The 18,805-nt window shown below is 36.6% G+C and overlaps 1 protein-coding gene across 7 annotated transcripts in view; it reads left to right on the top strand.

Annotated features, from left to right (window-relative positions):
* Nucleotides 1–18,805, top strand: part of sash1a (SAM and SH3 domain containing 1a) — a 242,880-nt gene that overhangs the window by 173,276 nt on the left and 50,799 nt on the right. The window contains exon 1 of one of the 7 annotated variants that reach the window (XM_051138027.1): nt 3,071–3,137. The exons of 4 other annotated variants lie outside the window; for them this stretch is intronic. Coding sequence is in view for 2 of the 3 variants with exons in the window: in XM_051138024.1 (XP_050993981.1) it covers nt 11,873–11,974 (102 nt within the window). In the remaining variant the exon portion in view is untranslated. Of the gene's footprint in view, nt 1–3,070; nt 3,138–11,235; nt 11,975–12,064; nt 12,228–18,805 lie in introns of those variants that run through there. 2 more of the 7 variants (XM_051138024.1, XM_051138025.1) reach the window with 2 other exon arrangements.

The raw sequence follows: 18,805 nt of genomic DNA, 5'->3' as shown, positions 1-18,805 counted from the left end.
ACTTTAAGGGCGATTTTCTCAGTATTTTGATTTTTTGCACCCTCAGATTCCAGATTTTCAAATAAAATTCCGAATTTCCAAATATTGTCTGATCCTAACAAACCATACGTTAATGAAAAGCTTATTTATTTAAGCTTAACTTTCTTAACTTTCTGATGATGTATAAATCTCAATTTAAAAAAATTTACCCTTATGACTGGTTTTGTGGTCCAGGGTCACAAATAAAAAGTTAAATAGAACAGAGTTTATTTACAGAGTTACAGAGTTTGTTTACAGAGTTTAAAATAGAAATCTTTTGTAACAATATAAACTACCATTTAAAGGTGCAGTGTGTAAATTTTGTAGTGTGTAAAAAAAGGTTGAGGTTGCGAATTGCACATTAAGAAGCTATGGTGGACAATACAGGACAAAGATGTCATCGTCTGAGACAGCAGAGAGTAGCCAAGAAGTTAAGGAATTATATTCACTTGTTTATTCAGTAACCAATATGTTATTGTAAATATTTTTGTTACTTTTTCATCAGTGTCAGTGTTTTATTTGCATCTGTAGAGCCTTTTAGGGCTACTGTAGAAACATGGCTATAGAAATTATAAAATAGAAATTAGAAATAGCTCATTCTAATTATTATGTAAGGTCTTTGTAATACACCACTGAAAATATTGTTGTGTATATTATATTAAATTTCTGTCAATAGATCCTCCTAAATATTACACATTGCCCCTTTAAAAGTTTGTGGTCAGTAAATTTTTATTCTTAATTGGGTTTTTTTAAGAAGTTAATACTTTTATTTACCAAGGATGTGTACATTGATAAAAAGTGATATCATTAGCAAATACTTATAATGGTAGAAAAGATTTCTATTTTGAATAAATGCTGTACTTTTTAACTTTTTATTCATCAAAGAATAATGAAAAAGGAATCGCAGGTTCCAAAAAATTAAGCAGCACAACTGTTTCCAATATTGATAATAAAAGAAATAAATCTGTATATTAGAATGATTTCTGAAGGATCATGTGACACTGAAGACTGGATGGCTGAAGAAAACTCAGCATTATATCACAAAAATTATTCTATTTTAAAATACTCATTTTCACAATACTGTTTTTTCAGTATTTTTGATCAAGTAAATGCAGCCTCGATGAGCATAAGAGAATTCTTTAAAAAACAGAAAAAAATGAACTGATTGCAAACTTTTGAACAACAGTGTATGTTTGTTTATCATACAATCAGAAATTAAAGTCAAAACTATGTTTTGTAAAAAAAATTCATCCTTGTTTGAAGGCAGTGAGTTTGACAAATGCAAAAAAGCATGTGTGTGAGAGATTGAGTTCTGAGTGTCTGACCTCAAATACTTCATTGCAGCAGCCCATATTTGTGCATTCATGTTCCCTAACCACAAACTTAAGGACCCCTGTTTAATCTGTCTAAGTTATTAGAAATAACAACTATGACTTGTTTTATGTGAGTAGTGTCTGTTTAATTTTATTTTTATAAATGATGGTTGTAACCAGCAAAACTCTTGTTCTGTAAACTCATAGAGATTTTATTGCCAGCCTGGTTAAGACATTTTGTGTGTTTAGAGCTGTTGATTTTCTTGGTGAAAAATGGAAAAAATGACACACATACCACATTCTCAACACTCCATGTCTGTGTGTGTGGGGGGGTGTTTTCTCTGCATTTGCATTCATGACCCCAGGGGGAGCTCTTTCCTTACAAGTGCAAACTGCACTTCAGAACTTGAATGAATTAATCATTCCAGTAAAGTCAATTACATTAAAGAGAAAATAAAAGAAAGCAATATGTTTAAAAGTAAAGAAATAGAAAACTGTGAGGCTGAACCTTAATACACAATATCTATATATCCATCTTTATGTACACTACCAGTGAACAGTGAGATTTTAAATGTTTTTTAAAGAATTCTCTTCTACTCACCAAGCCTGCATTTATTTGATCCACAATACAGCAAAAGCAGTAATATTGTGAAATATTTTTACTATTTAAAATAACTGCTTTCCATTAGAATATATTTTAAAATGTAATTTACTTCTGTGATCAAAGCTACATTTTCAGCATCATTACTCCAGTCTCCAGTGTCTCATGATCCTTCAGAAATCATTCTAATATGCTGATCTGCTTTTCAACATTTTTTTTTACTGTTCTTATTATTAATATTTAAAACAGATAAGTACATTTTTAGGGATCTTTGATGAATTGAAAGATCCTAAGATCAGCATTTATCTGAAATAAAAAGCTTTTTTTTAAAACATGAAACACTATACCATTCAAAAGCTTGGAGTTAAGTGGAAAGAAATGATAGAAATTAATACTTTTATTTAGTAAAAGTGATGTTAAAGATGTTTATAATGTTACAAAAGATTTCTGTTTCAAATAAATGCTGTTCTTCTGAACTTTCTATTCATCAAAGAAACCTAAAAAAAAATCTACTGTTTTCTACTGTTTTCAACATAGTAGTAGTAATAATAATAATAATAATAATGAATGTTTTTGAGCAGAAAATCAAAATAGAAGAATGCTTTCTGAAGGATCATGTGACCGGAGTAAAGATCCTAAAAATTCAGCTTTGAAATCACAGGAATAAATTACATTTTAAAATATATTCAAATAGAAAACAGTTATTTTAAATAGTAAATATATTTCAAAATTGTACTGTTTTGTTGTACTTTGGATCAAATAAATGCAGGCTTGGTGAGCAGAAGAGACTTATTTAAAAAACATTAAAAATATTACTGTTCAAAAACTTTTGAGTGGTTGTGTATATACTTTTGTATCATTTGAATTTAGAGAATCTATTTATCTATCGAACTATCTATCTATCATTCTAGTGTTCTATCTGTAGTTCAGTTCTCTCTCTGTGTGTGTGTGTGTGTGTGTGTGTGTGTGTGTGTGTGTGTGTGTATATATAAAAAAAAATTGAATGAAAAAACCCTATATGTAATTCATGGTAAAGAGCATGTCCGAGCTTGTCTTTGTCAGTGAGTAATCAACCTCACTGTGGAACTCAATGTGCAAAACCCATGGCTGAAATATTATTTCTGTTTCCATAGTAATCAGCTGTGGTCTGTCCCTTGTGGTTGAGGCCGAGAGCAGATCTGTCCAACCCACACTCAAACACACAGGTACCCATAGCATAGAGTGTTTATATCTCTGGCATCAGCGCTGACGGCAGCGGGCATGTTTTTATGACAGTCAATGGCCAGTGGCCACAGCGAGCTCTCATCGCTCCCCCACTCCACTGTAGACACGCTAACAAACCTGAGCCAAGCGCCTCAGGCCAGCGGTCTCCTGCTCTCCACCCCTCCTGTGTCCTCCTCCCCTCTGTTTGCGTTTGGCAGGTAGTCAACTCAATTTCTCGCCTGCTGATTCTGCGTCTCCCCACCTCGCCTGCTTCTTTTCCTCTTCCTCTCTTCATTTTCTCTGTAGAAAAGGAGGATTAAGAGATGACGGTCAAATTCGTAGTTGCTCTAAGTGGTCGCTTGTGGTTCTTAGGAGATTGCTTAGGCCTAAAATACTGCTATTGTCTACTTTCTGCCTACGAATTCTACTTAAATCAAAAGAGAAACTAACATATCCACGGATTTATACGTTTGTTTTTGTGTTATCTTATCCTTATCTTTGCATCATTCTATTGTGTGCAGAAAGTCAGCTGCTTTCCCCTCAAACTGTGATCGTATGTTCCGCAGAAGTCTATGTTTATGAATATTAATAGGCCTGTCGGTGTGACAGATTGGCTGTGTGTAAAGCTCCAAATCAGTACAACATTTTTCTTGAATGTAACTTCACTCTCCAGTGGATTGGTTGCTGTGGCAACAGGCCTGTTTGTTGTGGGTGGGAAGCAGAGACAGACAAACACCAGCATCTGGTGGACTGGCCTCTCTTCCAGGATGGTGTGGCGCAACCCTGCATTGCATGTTCAGGACAGGCATTCATACTTAGTCTGCATTTGGCACATTTTTAAAAACGATTTAAAGGAATTATATGGGTTTCATTTGAGTTAAGCTCAGTTGACACCATTTGTGGCACGATGGTGATTACCACAAAACATAATTCTGAGTGAATAAGGCCAATTTTTGGAGGATTTACAACCAGAATGCTTTAAAAAAAAGTATGGCCATTACCATTAGTGCTTAATCCTGTTCTGTATTCACACAGTTCAGTAATTTACAGGTGTGACAACCGCATTCTAGAACTGAACTGTTTTAGATTATTTTTAGACATTTTGACTCTTAAAATACTTTTTACACTTTATGATTGTTTAATAGCTCTTTGAGGCATGGTGGGATGTGATTGGCTGTCAATGTTTTTATCATTCGTCAGCTGGAAAAATTGTAAAGTAATTCACACAATATAATTTCTCTGTGCCATTATTGTTATAGCTGTCGTCTGGAGTTGTTATATGTAACCAACAGTACATTGCATGGGTTCAAAATTATCAATTGTTCTTTTATGCCAAAAATCAGTAGGATATTAAGTAAAGATCATGTTCCTTGAAGATATTTTGTAAATGTTCTGCTGTAAATGTATCAAAACTTAATTTTTGATTAGTAATATGCATTGTGAAGAACTTCATTTGAACAACTTTAAAGGTAATTTTCTCTATACTAAGATTTTTTGCACCCTTCCAGATTTCCCTATCCTAATAAACCATACATCAATTGAAAGCTTATTTATTCAGCTCAAAAATTGACCCTTATGACTGGTTTTGTGGTCCAGCGTCACATATTTTTTGTCTTTGATGTGAACAGGCCTTAATTCTACAAGTGCTGTCACTAACTTGTACCAAACACAGAGTATTCCTTTAACACCAGCTCAGTGGGAAAAAATAGCAGTTGAAACTATGTTTGTGCTACGTGCTATATGCTACTAAGTCGTATGTGTGGGGAACAGCTGTTTGTTCTCGTGATGATTACAGACATCTGGGTCTTTCATGAGGATGTGAAAGATTCTGTCAGGCTTTTATTAATTGCTATGGGTCTGTGCAGTTCTCAGAGTGACTAGCTGTGGGAAACCCTGTGAAAAGATCACACTAATGAGGTCATCAAATGTGTTTCTTATCAGCTTCTTACTGGCAAAGTCGACATGTTCCGCATTACTGTTGCTGTAGGTTGAAACAACTTTTTTCATTTTTTAAAAGCCGTTCTGTTCCTTTGAAATTTTCATTAATCAAATGTAAACGTATCACAGTTTTCACAACTGTTATTATATCTTAATACCATAAGATATGGTATTAGGACATAATGATTTCATCTTCATTCTGGACTAATCTTAGTAGGCCTACTTTTTCTATAGTTCTTGCTGATTTTCCAAATGTTTACATTTAGCCTGCAGTTGGTGATATAAACCAGCAGGGGGCACTGTGTGGAAATGAATAGCTCACACTATGATTACATTGGCCGTACTGGTGGCTCTGCACATTGTTGTGTAAAACAGATGATTTGTCTTAAGTTTCCTCAGAGAGAAATTAATCCCAAGATGAAAGATTTAGCAGACACATAGTAATGTTATGGAGTTATTATGTGGACATCATGCCACTGCTCATCAGAAAGGTCAGAAACTGTTCATTTATGGTTTGTTATTCCATTAAATGCATGTCATTTGATGAATTTAATTACAACCTACAAGCCAGTCTGTTATAAAATATCTTTGCGGATGTTCACAGAATGTCCACAAAACACACACTGTTTTTTGTCAATGCAATAAGCACGTGGATTCACGTCTCATTGTGTTTTTCTTCAAACCGTACCGATTAGCAACCAAACCACGATTAAAGCAGCAAATCCCCAGACGAATGCGATTGCACATGGACGACTGGTTACTGGATGGCTCAAATGCTAAATTCCAGTGTGCCAGGCTAATGCAACTGAAAGAAACACTCCAGCTAATAGCTGTTTACTCAGTCATGAGCTGAACAGCCAAACAGGGATAAATGATCCTGGCATTTCTGTACCCTCTAGTGCCTGGACCGCCAAAAGAGTTTAGAGATGTAATGACAAAAGCAAGTGTTTTAGGAAAACACTTCTCTGAATTGTTAATTACCGTCACATATCAAGTTTGTGTATATATTAGAGGGTGTTCCCTCTGAGGAGGCAAGGGAGGAAGTGTCTCCTCAAAATATTGGATGAGAAAAAAAAATGTAGTACAAAAATAAAACAATACCAGTGTTAATATAACATTCAAAAGTGTATAAATCACTAATTTTATAAAGAAACATTGTCTAACAGTGACACCAGCAGGTAAAGCTACAGCTGGAATTGGCGTCTTTCTCGCCTTCCCTGAGCCCACTGAGTTTTAACAGACCCCCTAAAGCGTTCCATGAGTTTGGTGGGGGGTAATTGAGAATGAATGGGGGAAAGACATGTGAGAGGAGGCGATGCCTCCATCGGTATATGATTGAATGTGACTGGTTGTGTTTGCCTGTGATTGGTTGCAATAAATCGCGCCTCTTGTGTTTGTGCAAGTTCCGCATTCGCAAATCAGTCTGAATGAACAATATAAAGGCGTTAATGGGAAGACTCATATAAAAAAAGTAATTATACAACACACACACAGAGATGTAACCACTTTTTTGTAGTGAGTTTTTAGTGAGTGCAGCTTGGTAATTTGAAAAGAAATCTCTGTGTCTGCGACCAATATTTGCCGAGCTTTGATTACTGATAATCCGAAAAATTCAAAAATATGCCTGTAAAAGTTAACTATAAAAAAGAAAAGCTGAACATAAGTTCACAAATACATGTATATACAGGTTATTATGAGTTTCCCTTTTTTAACTTTCTTTACATTTATCCCTCATGTCTGGGTAGGACATGCAGGTCTGATTACTGTGTTTACTTTTTGTGTATTTGCAACATCAGCCTGAAGCATGAAGATGCGATCAGGATAAACATCTGTAGACAACAGAATGTACATCTTGCCTTGAGATCTGAAGCAAACATGCATCTCTTTACACAGAGCATAGCACAGTTGTTTTCTGAAGCTGCATGTTGTTCAGTGCAACTGGAGTGAAGCCTTCCCACTACCAGCATGAACCAGAAAACACACAAACACACTTCTCCACTTCTAAGAGTATTCTGTTTGAAGTTAGTACTGGCTGCTGTTGAGAAGTCACCCATATTATGAATGACCCTGAGGTAACATGACTCCTTCCTGAACTCTGACAGTGCTGTGTGTCATTGGGTGAAATTTACTGGATGAAACACTTTACATGATTTCTGTAAACTGTTGAATATGCTTATTGCTTTCAATTTGATTTACAATTTAAACAGAATCCCTAATAATAAAAGATTTTTTAAATGTACGATTGTATGCAGACATCAAGTTTTTTTTTTTTTTTTTTGTTTTTTTTTTTTGTATAAATTAAATCTTATGAAAACACACTCATAAAACTGAGTTTAATTAAAGTGATGGATTATATCCTGTTGCAGAAGGTCATTAAATGTGTATAGTCATTTTGACTCTGTTTATTGCTTTTAGTCATGTCTGCAAGTGTTTTTATCATCCAAATATCCCTCATGTAAATAACCTGCTTAGTTTACATTAGGAGAAGGTAACCCACTTTTACATTTCATGTTTTTTTACTTCTTTGTTAAGAAGTTAAATATAATTTTTGGATTTTGAAAGGGAGTTCATATGCTCACCAGGCTGTATTTATTTGATCAAAAATACAACCAAAACAGTAATATTGTGAAATATGTATTATTATAATTTAAATAATTATATATTTAATATTTTTTTATATATTGTAATTATATATAAAATATATATTTATTATATTTTAAAATGTAATTTATTCCTGTGATGGCAAAGCTGACTTTTCAGTAGCCATTACTCCAGTCACATGATCCTTCAGAAATCTTTTCTTTAGTAACATTAAAAATGCTTTTACTGCCATTTTTGATCAATTTAATACACCTGTTCTGTTCTATTAACTGCAACTTATGAATGGCAGTGTATCATCATCTTTATTTCAAATGTTTCAACAGATTCAAAACATTCAGCATCACTGTGGGCTCTGTGGATAAAGCTGTAAATGTTACCCTATGCTCAGTGCACATATCCATACTTCATAACTTTAGTCAAAGTGGCTTATCATAGCAGAACAGTGAATGTTTTGCTGTCTACAGAACCACAGGCTGCAGGTGGCCAGCCTTTTGGCAGTTTCAATATAAACAGATCCAGTGAGCCAGGCCAAACTGGCCCCAGTAGTTCCGCCACTGAGCATGCGGATCACTGGAATACCAATCACAGGCCTGCAAGAGAGCCACTGTGTGTGTCTTACACAACAACAACACCATCAGCACCACAGGTGCAGAGAGAGATGAGCAGAAAAGATTTCAATAGTTTGCATGGGACAAGCCCTGTTGTACAGCTCAATATGTCTGGAATGACTATTTGTTATGATCTCATTGCAGACAATGACAGACTCACGTGTTTTTAGCCTATAGAGCCACTTTCCCATATTTGATGTTGGTTATGTTTATAGGTGGTGTGAATTGGGTGCAGCTGTGTTGACTTTCCCTTCTTAAGATCTATATGCTCTGCTGGCCCCCTGCAGCCTGGCGTTGAGTTAAGTGTTTCTTGAAGTATTGTCTGGAAGTGTTTTCCAATCCCTGTAGGTTACAGCCCTTTAGTTTAAGGTTTGAATCCGGATGGTGTCTCAACAATAGAGCCTTACCTTTGCTCTACCATTCAGTGCTGTTGCGATCTCTGTTTACTCAGCAGGGAACTCCCTTACAAACACACGGTGACTTGACGCTTTGACCTCTTCCTTGTCCTCTCTGATCCAAGCTGAGTGACAGCCACTTTTTAAGCAAACGTTGTGCTAGGACATCAGGTAAACCACTTCCAGAATATCAGATCTGACTGTGTTCCTCTGAGGAATTTTAAAAAGTTAATGTACCTGTGTAAAAGTATGTGAACATTAAAGATAATGTAAATGTGTGTTGGTTGAAAGAAAGTCAAGCATGTGTTTTATATGTTTAGGCTATAAACACTAAGCCTGTTTAGCAGCTGTTTTAGAGTTCCTGTCTGGGAAAGTCATTTCACTTTACCTCTAGCTACAATATACATGAATTTCATTGACTAAGTGTGTACAGTTAAAGTCAGAAGTTTACATACACCTTGTAGAATCTGCAAAATGTTAAGTATTTTACAAAAATCATACATCATACAAAATGCATGTAATTTTTTATTTAGTACTGACTTGAATAAGATGTTTCACATAAAAGATGTTTGCATATAGTCCACAAGAGAAAATAATAGCTAAATGTATAAAAAATGACCCTGTTCGAAAGTTTACATGCACTTGATTCTTAATACTGTGTTGTTACCTGAATGTTTTTTTTTGTTGTTCTTGTTTAGCGATAGTTGTTCGTGAGTTACTTGTTTGTCCTGAAGAGTTAAACTGCCCACTGTTCCTAAGTAAAAACCTTCAGGTCCCACAAAATATATATATTTTTTTCAACATTTTTTGTATTTGAACCCTTCCCGACAATTACTGTATGATTTTGAGATCCATCTTTTCACAGTGAGGAAAAATTATATGCAACTATTACCGAACGTTCAAACGCTCACTGATGCTTCAGAAGGAAAAATGATGCATCAAGAGCTGAGGGGTGAAAACCTTTTGAGAATTTGAAGATCTGAGTAAATTTAACTTTTGTCTTCTGGGGAACAGAAGACTGAGCATTTGAACCTTCTGTAATAGTTGCATATCCCTCAGTTGTCCTCAGTGTGAAAAGCTGGATCTCAAAACCATACAGTCATTGTTGGAAAGGGTTCAAATACACAAAAATGCTGAAAAAACACAGAAATTGTGGGACCTGAGGGATTTTTCTGAAGAACAGCAGACATTTTAACTGTTCAGGACAAACAAAGGAATCATGAACAACTATCAAAAAAAAAAAATTAAAAAAAAAAAAAAAACAAAAAAAAAACAGCTGCGGATGATTACAACTCAGTATTAAGAATCAAGTGTATGTAAACTTTATGTGGTCATTTTTATAAATTCAGTTATTTTCTTTTGTGGACTATATGCAAACGTCTTTTATGTGAAACATCTTATTCTAAATAAAAAAAATAACACGCATTTTGTATGATCCCTTTATTTTGGTAAAATAATTAACATTTAGTAGATTCTGCAAGGTGTGTGTAAACTTTTGACTTCAACTGTATATTTGTCTTTGTGTGTTAGAGAGGTGACTTAAGTTAGTATGATGTAGTTGGTGCTTACAAAAAAACTGTGTAGACCATTTAAAAGGTTTTTTTTTTTAATCAAGAATCAAGCATACTCAGTACTACTCAGATGTTTATGTGTGATCTGCGGGTATGGATGGTTTCTCTCTGCCCCTGTATGACTAATGGAGGAATTCTCACACAGAACAAGAGGGACTCGCTCTCACTTTCCCTCTCTCTCTTTCAGCCTGTTCTGGCATCTGTCACGAGACTAGACAGCTGTTGCTGTTTCAGAGAATGTGTCTCTGGGAAGCAAAGAAGAACTAGAAGAGAAGAAGAACAGACATGGCCACTTTTTTGCAATAGACAGGCGTGACAAGAGAAATATCCAAGGCATCCACAGCTTTGAACGTACACATTTATTCACTTCTGTCCTGTCGTCTGGCTTACTGCAGCTCAAGTTGCAAGGAGCTCAGAGGTTAGTTAGATTAGTGAAACCGCTGTGCCTTTAAATCTTCCCTCCAGGACATTCAGAATGGTCAGATGCCACATTAGAAGATCATTTTGAAAGATTATGATGTCACAGATTATGTTACACGAGGATGGAATTACCGTCTTGTTTTACCTACTAAATTAACTTTGTGACCAAAGGCTAGTTTGAGCTAACATATTTATTTGTGTCATTTGCTTAACTCATCTGAAAGACTGCTTTCAAAACTTTATTTTTAATAAAAATGAGTTCAGTCACATTTCTAATAATGCTAAATGATATCCAGTATAATACGAGTTAAGGAAAACTTGTTTTTATGTTAGTGAGTGGGTGCCTCAGCCTTATTGATGGGGTTGTGGGGGTTAAAGTCAAAAAGGTTGAGTACACTGCTGTGTGTAAAACTTTCAGGCGTGCTTTGAAGCGTTATGAATAGAGAATCGATAACGTCATGCTTCTGAAATTATTTTCTCATGGGCTTTTGTTTTAGAGCGCATTGTGAGCAAAATGTCGCTTTGTTCCTTTGTGTCTGTTTATAGCGGGGAAAGTATTGCTGGAAAAGCGAAAGGAGAGATGCCCTTTTCCAAAGGTCTCTGTGTGTGCCGTCATAGATTTGTAAAGTTAGTGAGGATCAGTTTGTCCCGTTTGTAGCAGTGAAGCGCGAGAGCGGTGTGTTGTTTGGGCGGAGTAAACCATTGTGCCTGAGAGGGGGGAGGTTGGAGAACTCAAGCGCAGAAATCCGCTTCGGGCGTTTTCGTCGGTGTTGTTGCTGAATGGTGGTGTCGTGGGTACTTCGAAACGTTGTTTGTCTCGCTTGGATTGGCTTTGATGTTATTTACGTATTGTAATGATTAAATCTTTTTATATCGCACACTAAAGAGAACTCCCTAAAGTTTGGGTTGGTTCGCACCGACGAAGTGCCAAGTGAATCGCAGATATCTGTCCGGCTATACTTGAGTTGAAGTTTGTCTGTACGGTGTGCGCTCAGCTGGATTCAAATGGAAAACATTTCAGCGACCTTGATAAATATGTATTTCTGTACTTTAACGGAATACCTTGAAACGACTTTTGAACACGCACCACGGAATAGCGAAATACTAACTCAGATTTAAAAGACTTCTGGACGTGTTTTATGGTTTTTGGAATTAACGTTCATCAACTTGAAATTTGAGGCTGTAAATCCATCAGTGTTTGACAATGGAGGAGGATCAAGTGTTTTCTCCCGAGGAGCCGCAGGCGGTCAGCGCCGCATCATCGGACAGTTTCTCCCGGCTCTGGTCGGACGTGATGGGGATGCTGGTAAGTTCGGAGTTGGGGGAGGGGTGTCACAGGAAGGCAACTTGAGAAAAGTCCTTCAACCCAAGGGGCTTAATTTATTGGAGCTCATTGTGTGTGTAGTGGTTGTGCTTTGATGCCAAGCGCATGTTAAAGCAGCCCACAGGAGCGTCAGGACGACTCTCTGTGAACAGGAGTCTTGAAACTGTATGGTTCGGTGTGTTTCTGTTGAAAGGGAGTGAGAAGTTTAGAAATCTCCAGGGAATCGTATCACATGGTATGTAACTGAAGTGTTTATTATTATTAAAAGCCGGCGCACGTGTGGCGTAGCATACGCAACGGAACTCAAAAACAACACAGAACTTTGAATGTGTTTTCCTTGTCGTTTCAGTAGAAGTCTAATGACCAGCTGGATTACTAAGCTGTTTTCACAAAAGTACTATTTAGACACGAAATTAGTGGTTCGGGTTACGTGTAAGTTCGCAAAGTAGTTAACGTTTGAAATCTGTCGGGCCACAAAACGAGCATTGCAACAATATTACCATATTATTAGTGTGTATATTATTAAACAAATCCGTGTGTTTTCTCTTGACTGGTTAGCTAAGAGATGTAGCTAAAATGTAACATTTTAAGAACTTTATACATCCCGGAGATTTTGTTTCTCTCTGTGTTCAGTGTTTATTTTACAGGATCAAACATTTCCTTGTGGCTTTGAGTTTGGAAAATTATCTTAGTAATATGTATTCTCTCCCAAGGCTATCTGTCTTTTGTTATTTACGCATTTCACTGGTTCTGTTAGTTAATTTTGTGAATCAGTTGTGAGTGTTCATGTTTCCACTGAGAACAGCTTAAATAGTGATGGCTACATTGTATCATCTTCAAGGCCTAGTCATGGGTTCTCTGTCCTTTTTGGTTTTAATTGAAACTTTAATTGCAGCTGTTGTGTAGGAAATTGGTTAAAGTGGATATTTGCATACAGTTATTCCCTGAGACTTTGTTGGAACCTTAACGTGTCTGTTGTTAAGCACCCAGATGAAACAGATAAAGGTGTGACAGCCATTTCCAGTTAAAATGGCTTTGCCTCTTGATGGCTGCAGTGTTAATTAAGCATCTGAAAAGTGTGTGTACCTTCCTTCCTCCCCTAGGCGTATTTTATCCTGTGATATTACTGTAAGATGATGAGTTTTTTTTTTCTTCTTTCCGTAGAGTATGTGTCATGTATACTCCTCTCAAGTCATCTGACTTGAACGCTCACAGTATAGTACTAAACAACATTGCCTAAGCAGTAGTATGAGAAATTATTTTATGAAGCAGTTGAGCGGGAAAAGTTGCCGAAGTAGCACCTGAAGGTGTTCTCAGCTTGGCTTCACCCAACCCCCAACAACAAACTGCAGCTATTGTTTATGATCCTTGCAGCTTTAATTGAATCCTTAATCTTTTGGGTTTAAACATCTCTTTTTAGAGGCATTCATCCACAGTTTGGAGAATTTCAATTTGGTCTTTGCTTCAGTTGTTTTGATTGTTTACAAATAGAAATCTGTGCCACTTGCGCTGCAGTGTTTCTTACTTTAGAGCAAAAGCAAATGAATGTATGAACTGTATACAAAATAATTTTTGCTAATGACATTTTCGTAACCATGTAAGGGATCATAAACAGTCAGAGGGGTTTTATTTTGCAACAATGACTAGATGACTGTATCTTTCAATACAAGGCAACTTAATAAATAAATGATTTCGAAATATTGAAATAAAATTAAATGGAAAAAACAGACCAGTGAGTGCCAAGAGATGAATCTAGCACAGCTGTGTAGGAAATTGGTTCCCAGGGAACATGGTCAAATATACAGTTTACATGCACCACGATTGACCAATCAGAATCAAGCATTCTAGAGCGCCTTTAAATATAGGAAATGTCTTGATTGCATGAAAAAATGGTTAGATGTGGTTTCAGTTAGGCTGACCATTAGACAGTCTGGGTTGTTTTACTTTCAACTTTTACAAGCCTTTCAGATGTGACTTGCTAGAGAATGTAATGTTGTTTTGGTGGGCTATAAAAGTATCTGTCTATAAAAGTAAGGTTTTATTATGGCATGAACTAGATTTTTAAAGTTACAGGATCATTTTTGCTTTCTGAAGCAAACGTATAAGCATATATCTCTACATTTGATTTACTATCTTATGCTAATCTTGATAAACCGCTTTTGTAGAACTGGCGGCTACTGAGTCACGAATTAAAGGTCTGAGGTTTGCCATATATCTCTCTTAATGAGAATACCTCTGTCTGTCTGTCACTGAAGTGTGGTCTGTGTGAGTAAACTCCATTTATATGTGGTTCCCCTCATCTAAATTCACTTCAAAGTCAATTAACAGCTTGTCACCCTCATTTCAACCATCTGTTGGATTTGTGTTATGTTGTGGCTGTGAATGTTTTAGAGAGAAAATGATCTGTGAAATACAGTTTTGACATTTTAATTGTTTGCCTTATCAAATATTTCTTAAATAGGAGCAACTTTTTTGAAGCTTTAAAATAAAAGCAATAGTTTATGCACTTCAGCATGCAGTAGCACACTATGTATTTGTAAAGCATGTTACCACCAAGTTTAAACAGTGATCTTAATGCCAACTGTGAAGAAAGCCAAACAGGCACTGCATGAGGCAGTAGCATTCAGTAATTCTACGTTTTGCTTCACCATTGGACATTAGACAATGTGTGGGAGACTGTCTGGCCGTATCTGCAGTACTTAAGCACCTTGACAGTGACTGATCTTGATTTTGGATGAGCCATTGCTCCCCGCCTCTGATTCCAGTTAATTTAACGCATTCTCCACCCTGCACGCCACAGGCATTTCTCTCTCCCTCTCTTCACCTCCCGTCCTTCCCTTCCTCCTTCCTTATGCTTCCATCAGCCCTCTGTGGATATCCTGAGGAAGCCACCCTAATGAGGGTGCGTCAGGACCCCCTGACCAACTTCTGTCTCACATCCTCTCCAACTCAAATATGACTCGTGTCCACTTCTCCCCTCCAGGGCGGCGCCACACATCTCAGAACACCTACGTCAAGCGACTTCCCCATCCCACGTTGAAGAGTGCGAATCATTTCCAGTCATTTGGCCTTTAGTCTTTACTACAAGGCTATTAACACTTTCTTTTTTTAAAAAAAAAATTTAGACAGGCCTCATGTTTTCTGAGTGTGTCAGTTTTATTTTGTGCTTAGTGTCAGGACACGTTTAGGCACTGTGGGAATTAGCATTTATGATGAGAAGTGCTAAACAAAAGCAGACTTGTGATGTTCTCTGTTTCTGAAGGAGGACACATTAAACTTGTTTTGTGGTTTGCTGTGTTACTCATTCCAGAATCAGCAACTATAAGGGCATATTATGCAATCTCCATTTACACAGAATAACAACTGAAAAACCCAAAAGCAAAAGGAAAAAATAATAACGTAATTTTTAGCCCCTGAAAAGCAAATTTTACCAGGGGAACCCTGCCCAAAAAATTTGTATTTTACCCCCCGGAATGCGTTTTTTTTTTTTTTTTTTTTTTTTTTTTGGTACTGGCGACAACCCCCAAAGTGGGATTGGGCTAGTTTTGAGTAGCAATTGGGTGAGTTTTGTTGCGAAAACCTGGCAACCATGAGATATAACTTTTATGTGACATTAGTTTGTGTTACCGCAGTTATGACTTATAGTGCCACTAAACGGACATTTCAACTCTAATGCTCTGTGACTGTGTCGTACCATCTGCTCTACACCTAAACCTACCCGATAATATGAACAAAAGTGAACGTGACATAAAAATGTAACCACAAGCAAGCCCTTTGAGCTTGTTATCTTTCAGTGAGTCATGTTTATCATGAGACTCATACCCAAGCATTCCGCATCCAAAGTCCGATTCTGTGCTGGCTGAGTTACCGAGCAAGCTTGTTACATCCCGAAAGTAAAACATATAAAGCTGTAATCATAACTGTGTACGGAAACGATTACAAGTGCAAAAAAACCCAGAACACTCTTTAAGTGCCACTCCGTGGACATTTCACATCGAATACGTCACGAAACGTACATGGCGTCTTGCGAAAAAGTCCCCACAGGTACTTTTCGTCATGAGGTCAGGTTGGTATTAGAACACTTAAATTATAAATTGTTTTACTGCCTCTAGTGTTAATTTCTGTTGGAAACTGCAGTAATATGTACTTATTGGTACGTATTTCACGTCTTGCGAAAAAGTTCCCACAGGTACGTTTTTGTCAGAAGATCAGGTAGTGTAATACATATATCGGTGCCGATGTTAAGCATTTTTGTGGTTATCGGTCACTTTCAAAACCTTTTTGCCGATAAAAGAATGTAAAAGCATTTATCATCAGAGCCTTTGTTATTATTAATTTTGACATTAATTTCATTTTTACACCAGACGTGTATATCGGTTCGAAATATCGGTTATCGGTCCACTTGATCTGTAATAATTGGTATCGCATCGACCCTGAAAACATATCCATCAACCCCTAATACATAGTGAATTATATTTGTGAAAAAACCTTTAGACGGCAAAATGTAACATTTACTTGTCCGATATAGATTAGCAATGGAATATTTAAAAATAAATTAAATATACAAATAAATTATTAAATCTTAGATTATATAGCTTTGAAAAGTTTTTTTTGTTGTTGTTGTTGTTGTTTTTTTTTTTTTTTTTCTCAATGTGGCGACATTGGATGCCCTATCTTTTGTAAAGTTTTTGAGGACACTGCAGGGGGGTTTGTGTGTAGATGACAAGCTAATCATTAATTTTTAAAACATTAAATAATAATTTTCAAATATAAACAATAAAACACTTACTAAAGAGTATTTTATTTTGTAACATTGTGGTCAATGTTTGTGAATCCCTACCCTATGCATAGATTTTACTAAAACTCATACTACTGCTATTTTTTTTTTTTTTTATTATTATTTTTTTAATTGTCAAGTTTGTTGAGCATGTTCTCGACACCATGTGCGGTGCATGCCTCTCATGAATTCCTGGAATTAGTCAACACATTTGTCACAGTGCAAAAGCATCAGATTCAGGACTGTGTCCAAAACTTTAATGGCTGTGTAGTCTTTACGCTGTATTCAGAAAGAAATGTGTTTCCTTTGATTTGAGTGTTGTGAAAAGAACGGCTCTTATCAGATCTGCTCACCCATTTCACAATGGATTCTCTATATGAATGCATTTCAGTTTTGTTTTAGGCCATTTAAGAATAAAAGGTTTCACCTAACAAAATCTGCTTCCTCTTTCAGCTAAAGAGCCAGCAGGGGAAATATCCTGATCTTGCATTGTTTTTGCAAAGCTCAGGCATAAGTCGTAGGAAGAATCTACAAATGGCTTGAAGTCAGTTAATGTTTTCTTTCTCCGCTGTGTAAAAGGGTAATCAAATACGCCTTTCCCCTCTAAGGACTTTTGTGTCCCATAATGCTGTTTCTAAACAGGTGGGCTGAGCAACTGAAAGGAATGTAGGTTAATTGATTAGCTTGAGTTCATTGCTGTAAGCCTCAACCTTTAGTTTCTCTTTTCTTGATTTTCTTTCTCGACCTCATACCAGACATAACATTATATTTGTTACGATAGCCACATCAAAGTTTTGTGGCTTTACTGAACAAATGCAGTTTCATCTGAAGGAAGTGTGAATTTGTGGTTGGTTTCCCATACAGTCAGCTTCTCATATTTGGTGCATTTTATTGTAAAAAGTTCATGTTTGATTGCATAATGTGGGATCTGTCTCTCTTCCAGTCATTGTGACCTGTTCCTCTCCTTTCTTATCCCTGTCCTGTAAACAGACGTTCTTGAGAAAGAATGCTTCATGTTATTACACAACATTTTGAGTTTGCTCCATGTTGTGGGTGGCTCAGGACCTCAAGTAGTGTTGAAGTTAGCAGGTTTTGTAGAACTGAACTGTAATTCGATGTTGTATACTTTTGAGGATTCAACAGTGAGAAAAAAGACTCAGGAGCTACAGAACTCAAGTATAGTCTTCTGTTATGTTCTGCAGTGACTGATATCTCACTTCCCCTTATCAACCGGTGTCAGCCCAAAAGAACAAACAATTTAGGAATTATTAATAAAAATATCAGTCTGTGAATGTTGTTCCAGCTGGAAATCATGAACACAAGAGCTGGCTGACTACACCTGCTGAGAGCCAAGGTTTGAGGAGCTTAGTCTGTGCTTATGTAGCTTACCATTTTTCTTTCTTTTTTTCATGTTCATCGAACAAAAATGTAGTTGACTTCCTCTTTGGTGTAGCTTTCAAATCTCATTTGTTTTTGCACATACTAAGACTATATTTTCGGTTGAACGATGCTGCCTTTTTCTTTTTCCCATCAAGCGAATAAATGTCATGTTCCTCTTGTCAAAAAAGTACCAGTCCCAAAATGTGGTTTTTGTGGTTAACCAACTTAAAAAGGGGTAGTTCAGATGGATCCACATTGCTGGTTGAGGTAAGACAGTGAAACGGCAACAGTCTATGTTGGTTTAAGGTTAGTATACTGATGACTTTAAGAGGTTTGCATTAATTTGTGTTTGGAAATGGTTTACCCTGAGGCTCTAGAGATGTAGCTTTGGGAGTTTTAAGTGTTTGGCTTTTTGGGCTGGACAGCAGAGTTTGGGTGGTGCTGTTTGTGCGCTCATATTGTGATTCATGTCGCGAAAGCATTCCGTCTCTTCTGTTTTAGAGCTCTTAGCTCATGTGGAGCTATATTCAAGAAAGAAGCAAGCATTTTCTGTGCTCTACATCCTCTTACAGATACAGACAGATGAGGCATGAGCTTTGAATTATTCCATCATTTAAATGCCCAGCTGGAAGCAGCAGACCCACACTCACTCACTT

Source organism: Labeo rohita, chromosome 20, assembly GCF_022985175.1.
Source record: "Labeo rohita strain BAU-BD-2019 chromosome 20, IGBB_LRoh.1.0, whole genome shotgun sequence".
Classification (NCBI taxonomy): domain Eukaryota; kingdom Metazoa; phylum Chordata; class Actinopteri; order Cypriniformes; family Cyprinidae; genus Labeo; species Labeo rohita.
The sequence above is the reverse complement of the archived record's forward strand: the minus strand, read 5'-3'. Positions and strand labels throughout refer to the sequence as shown.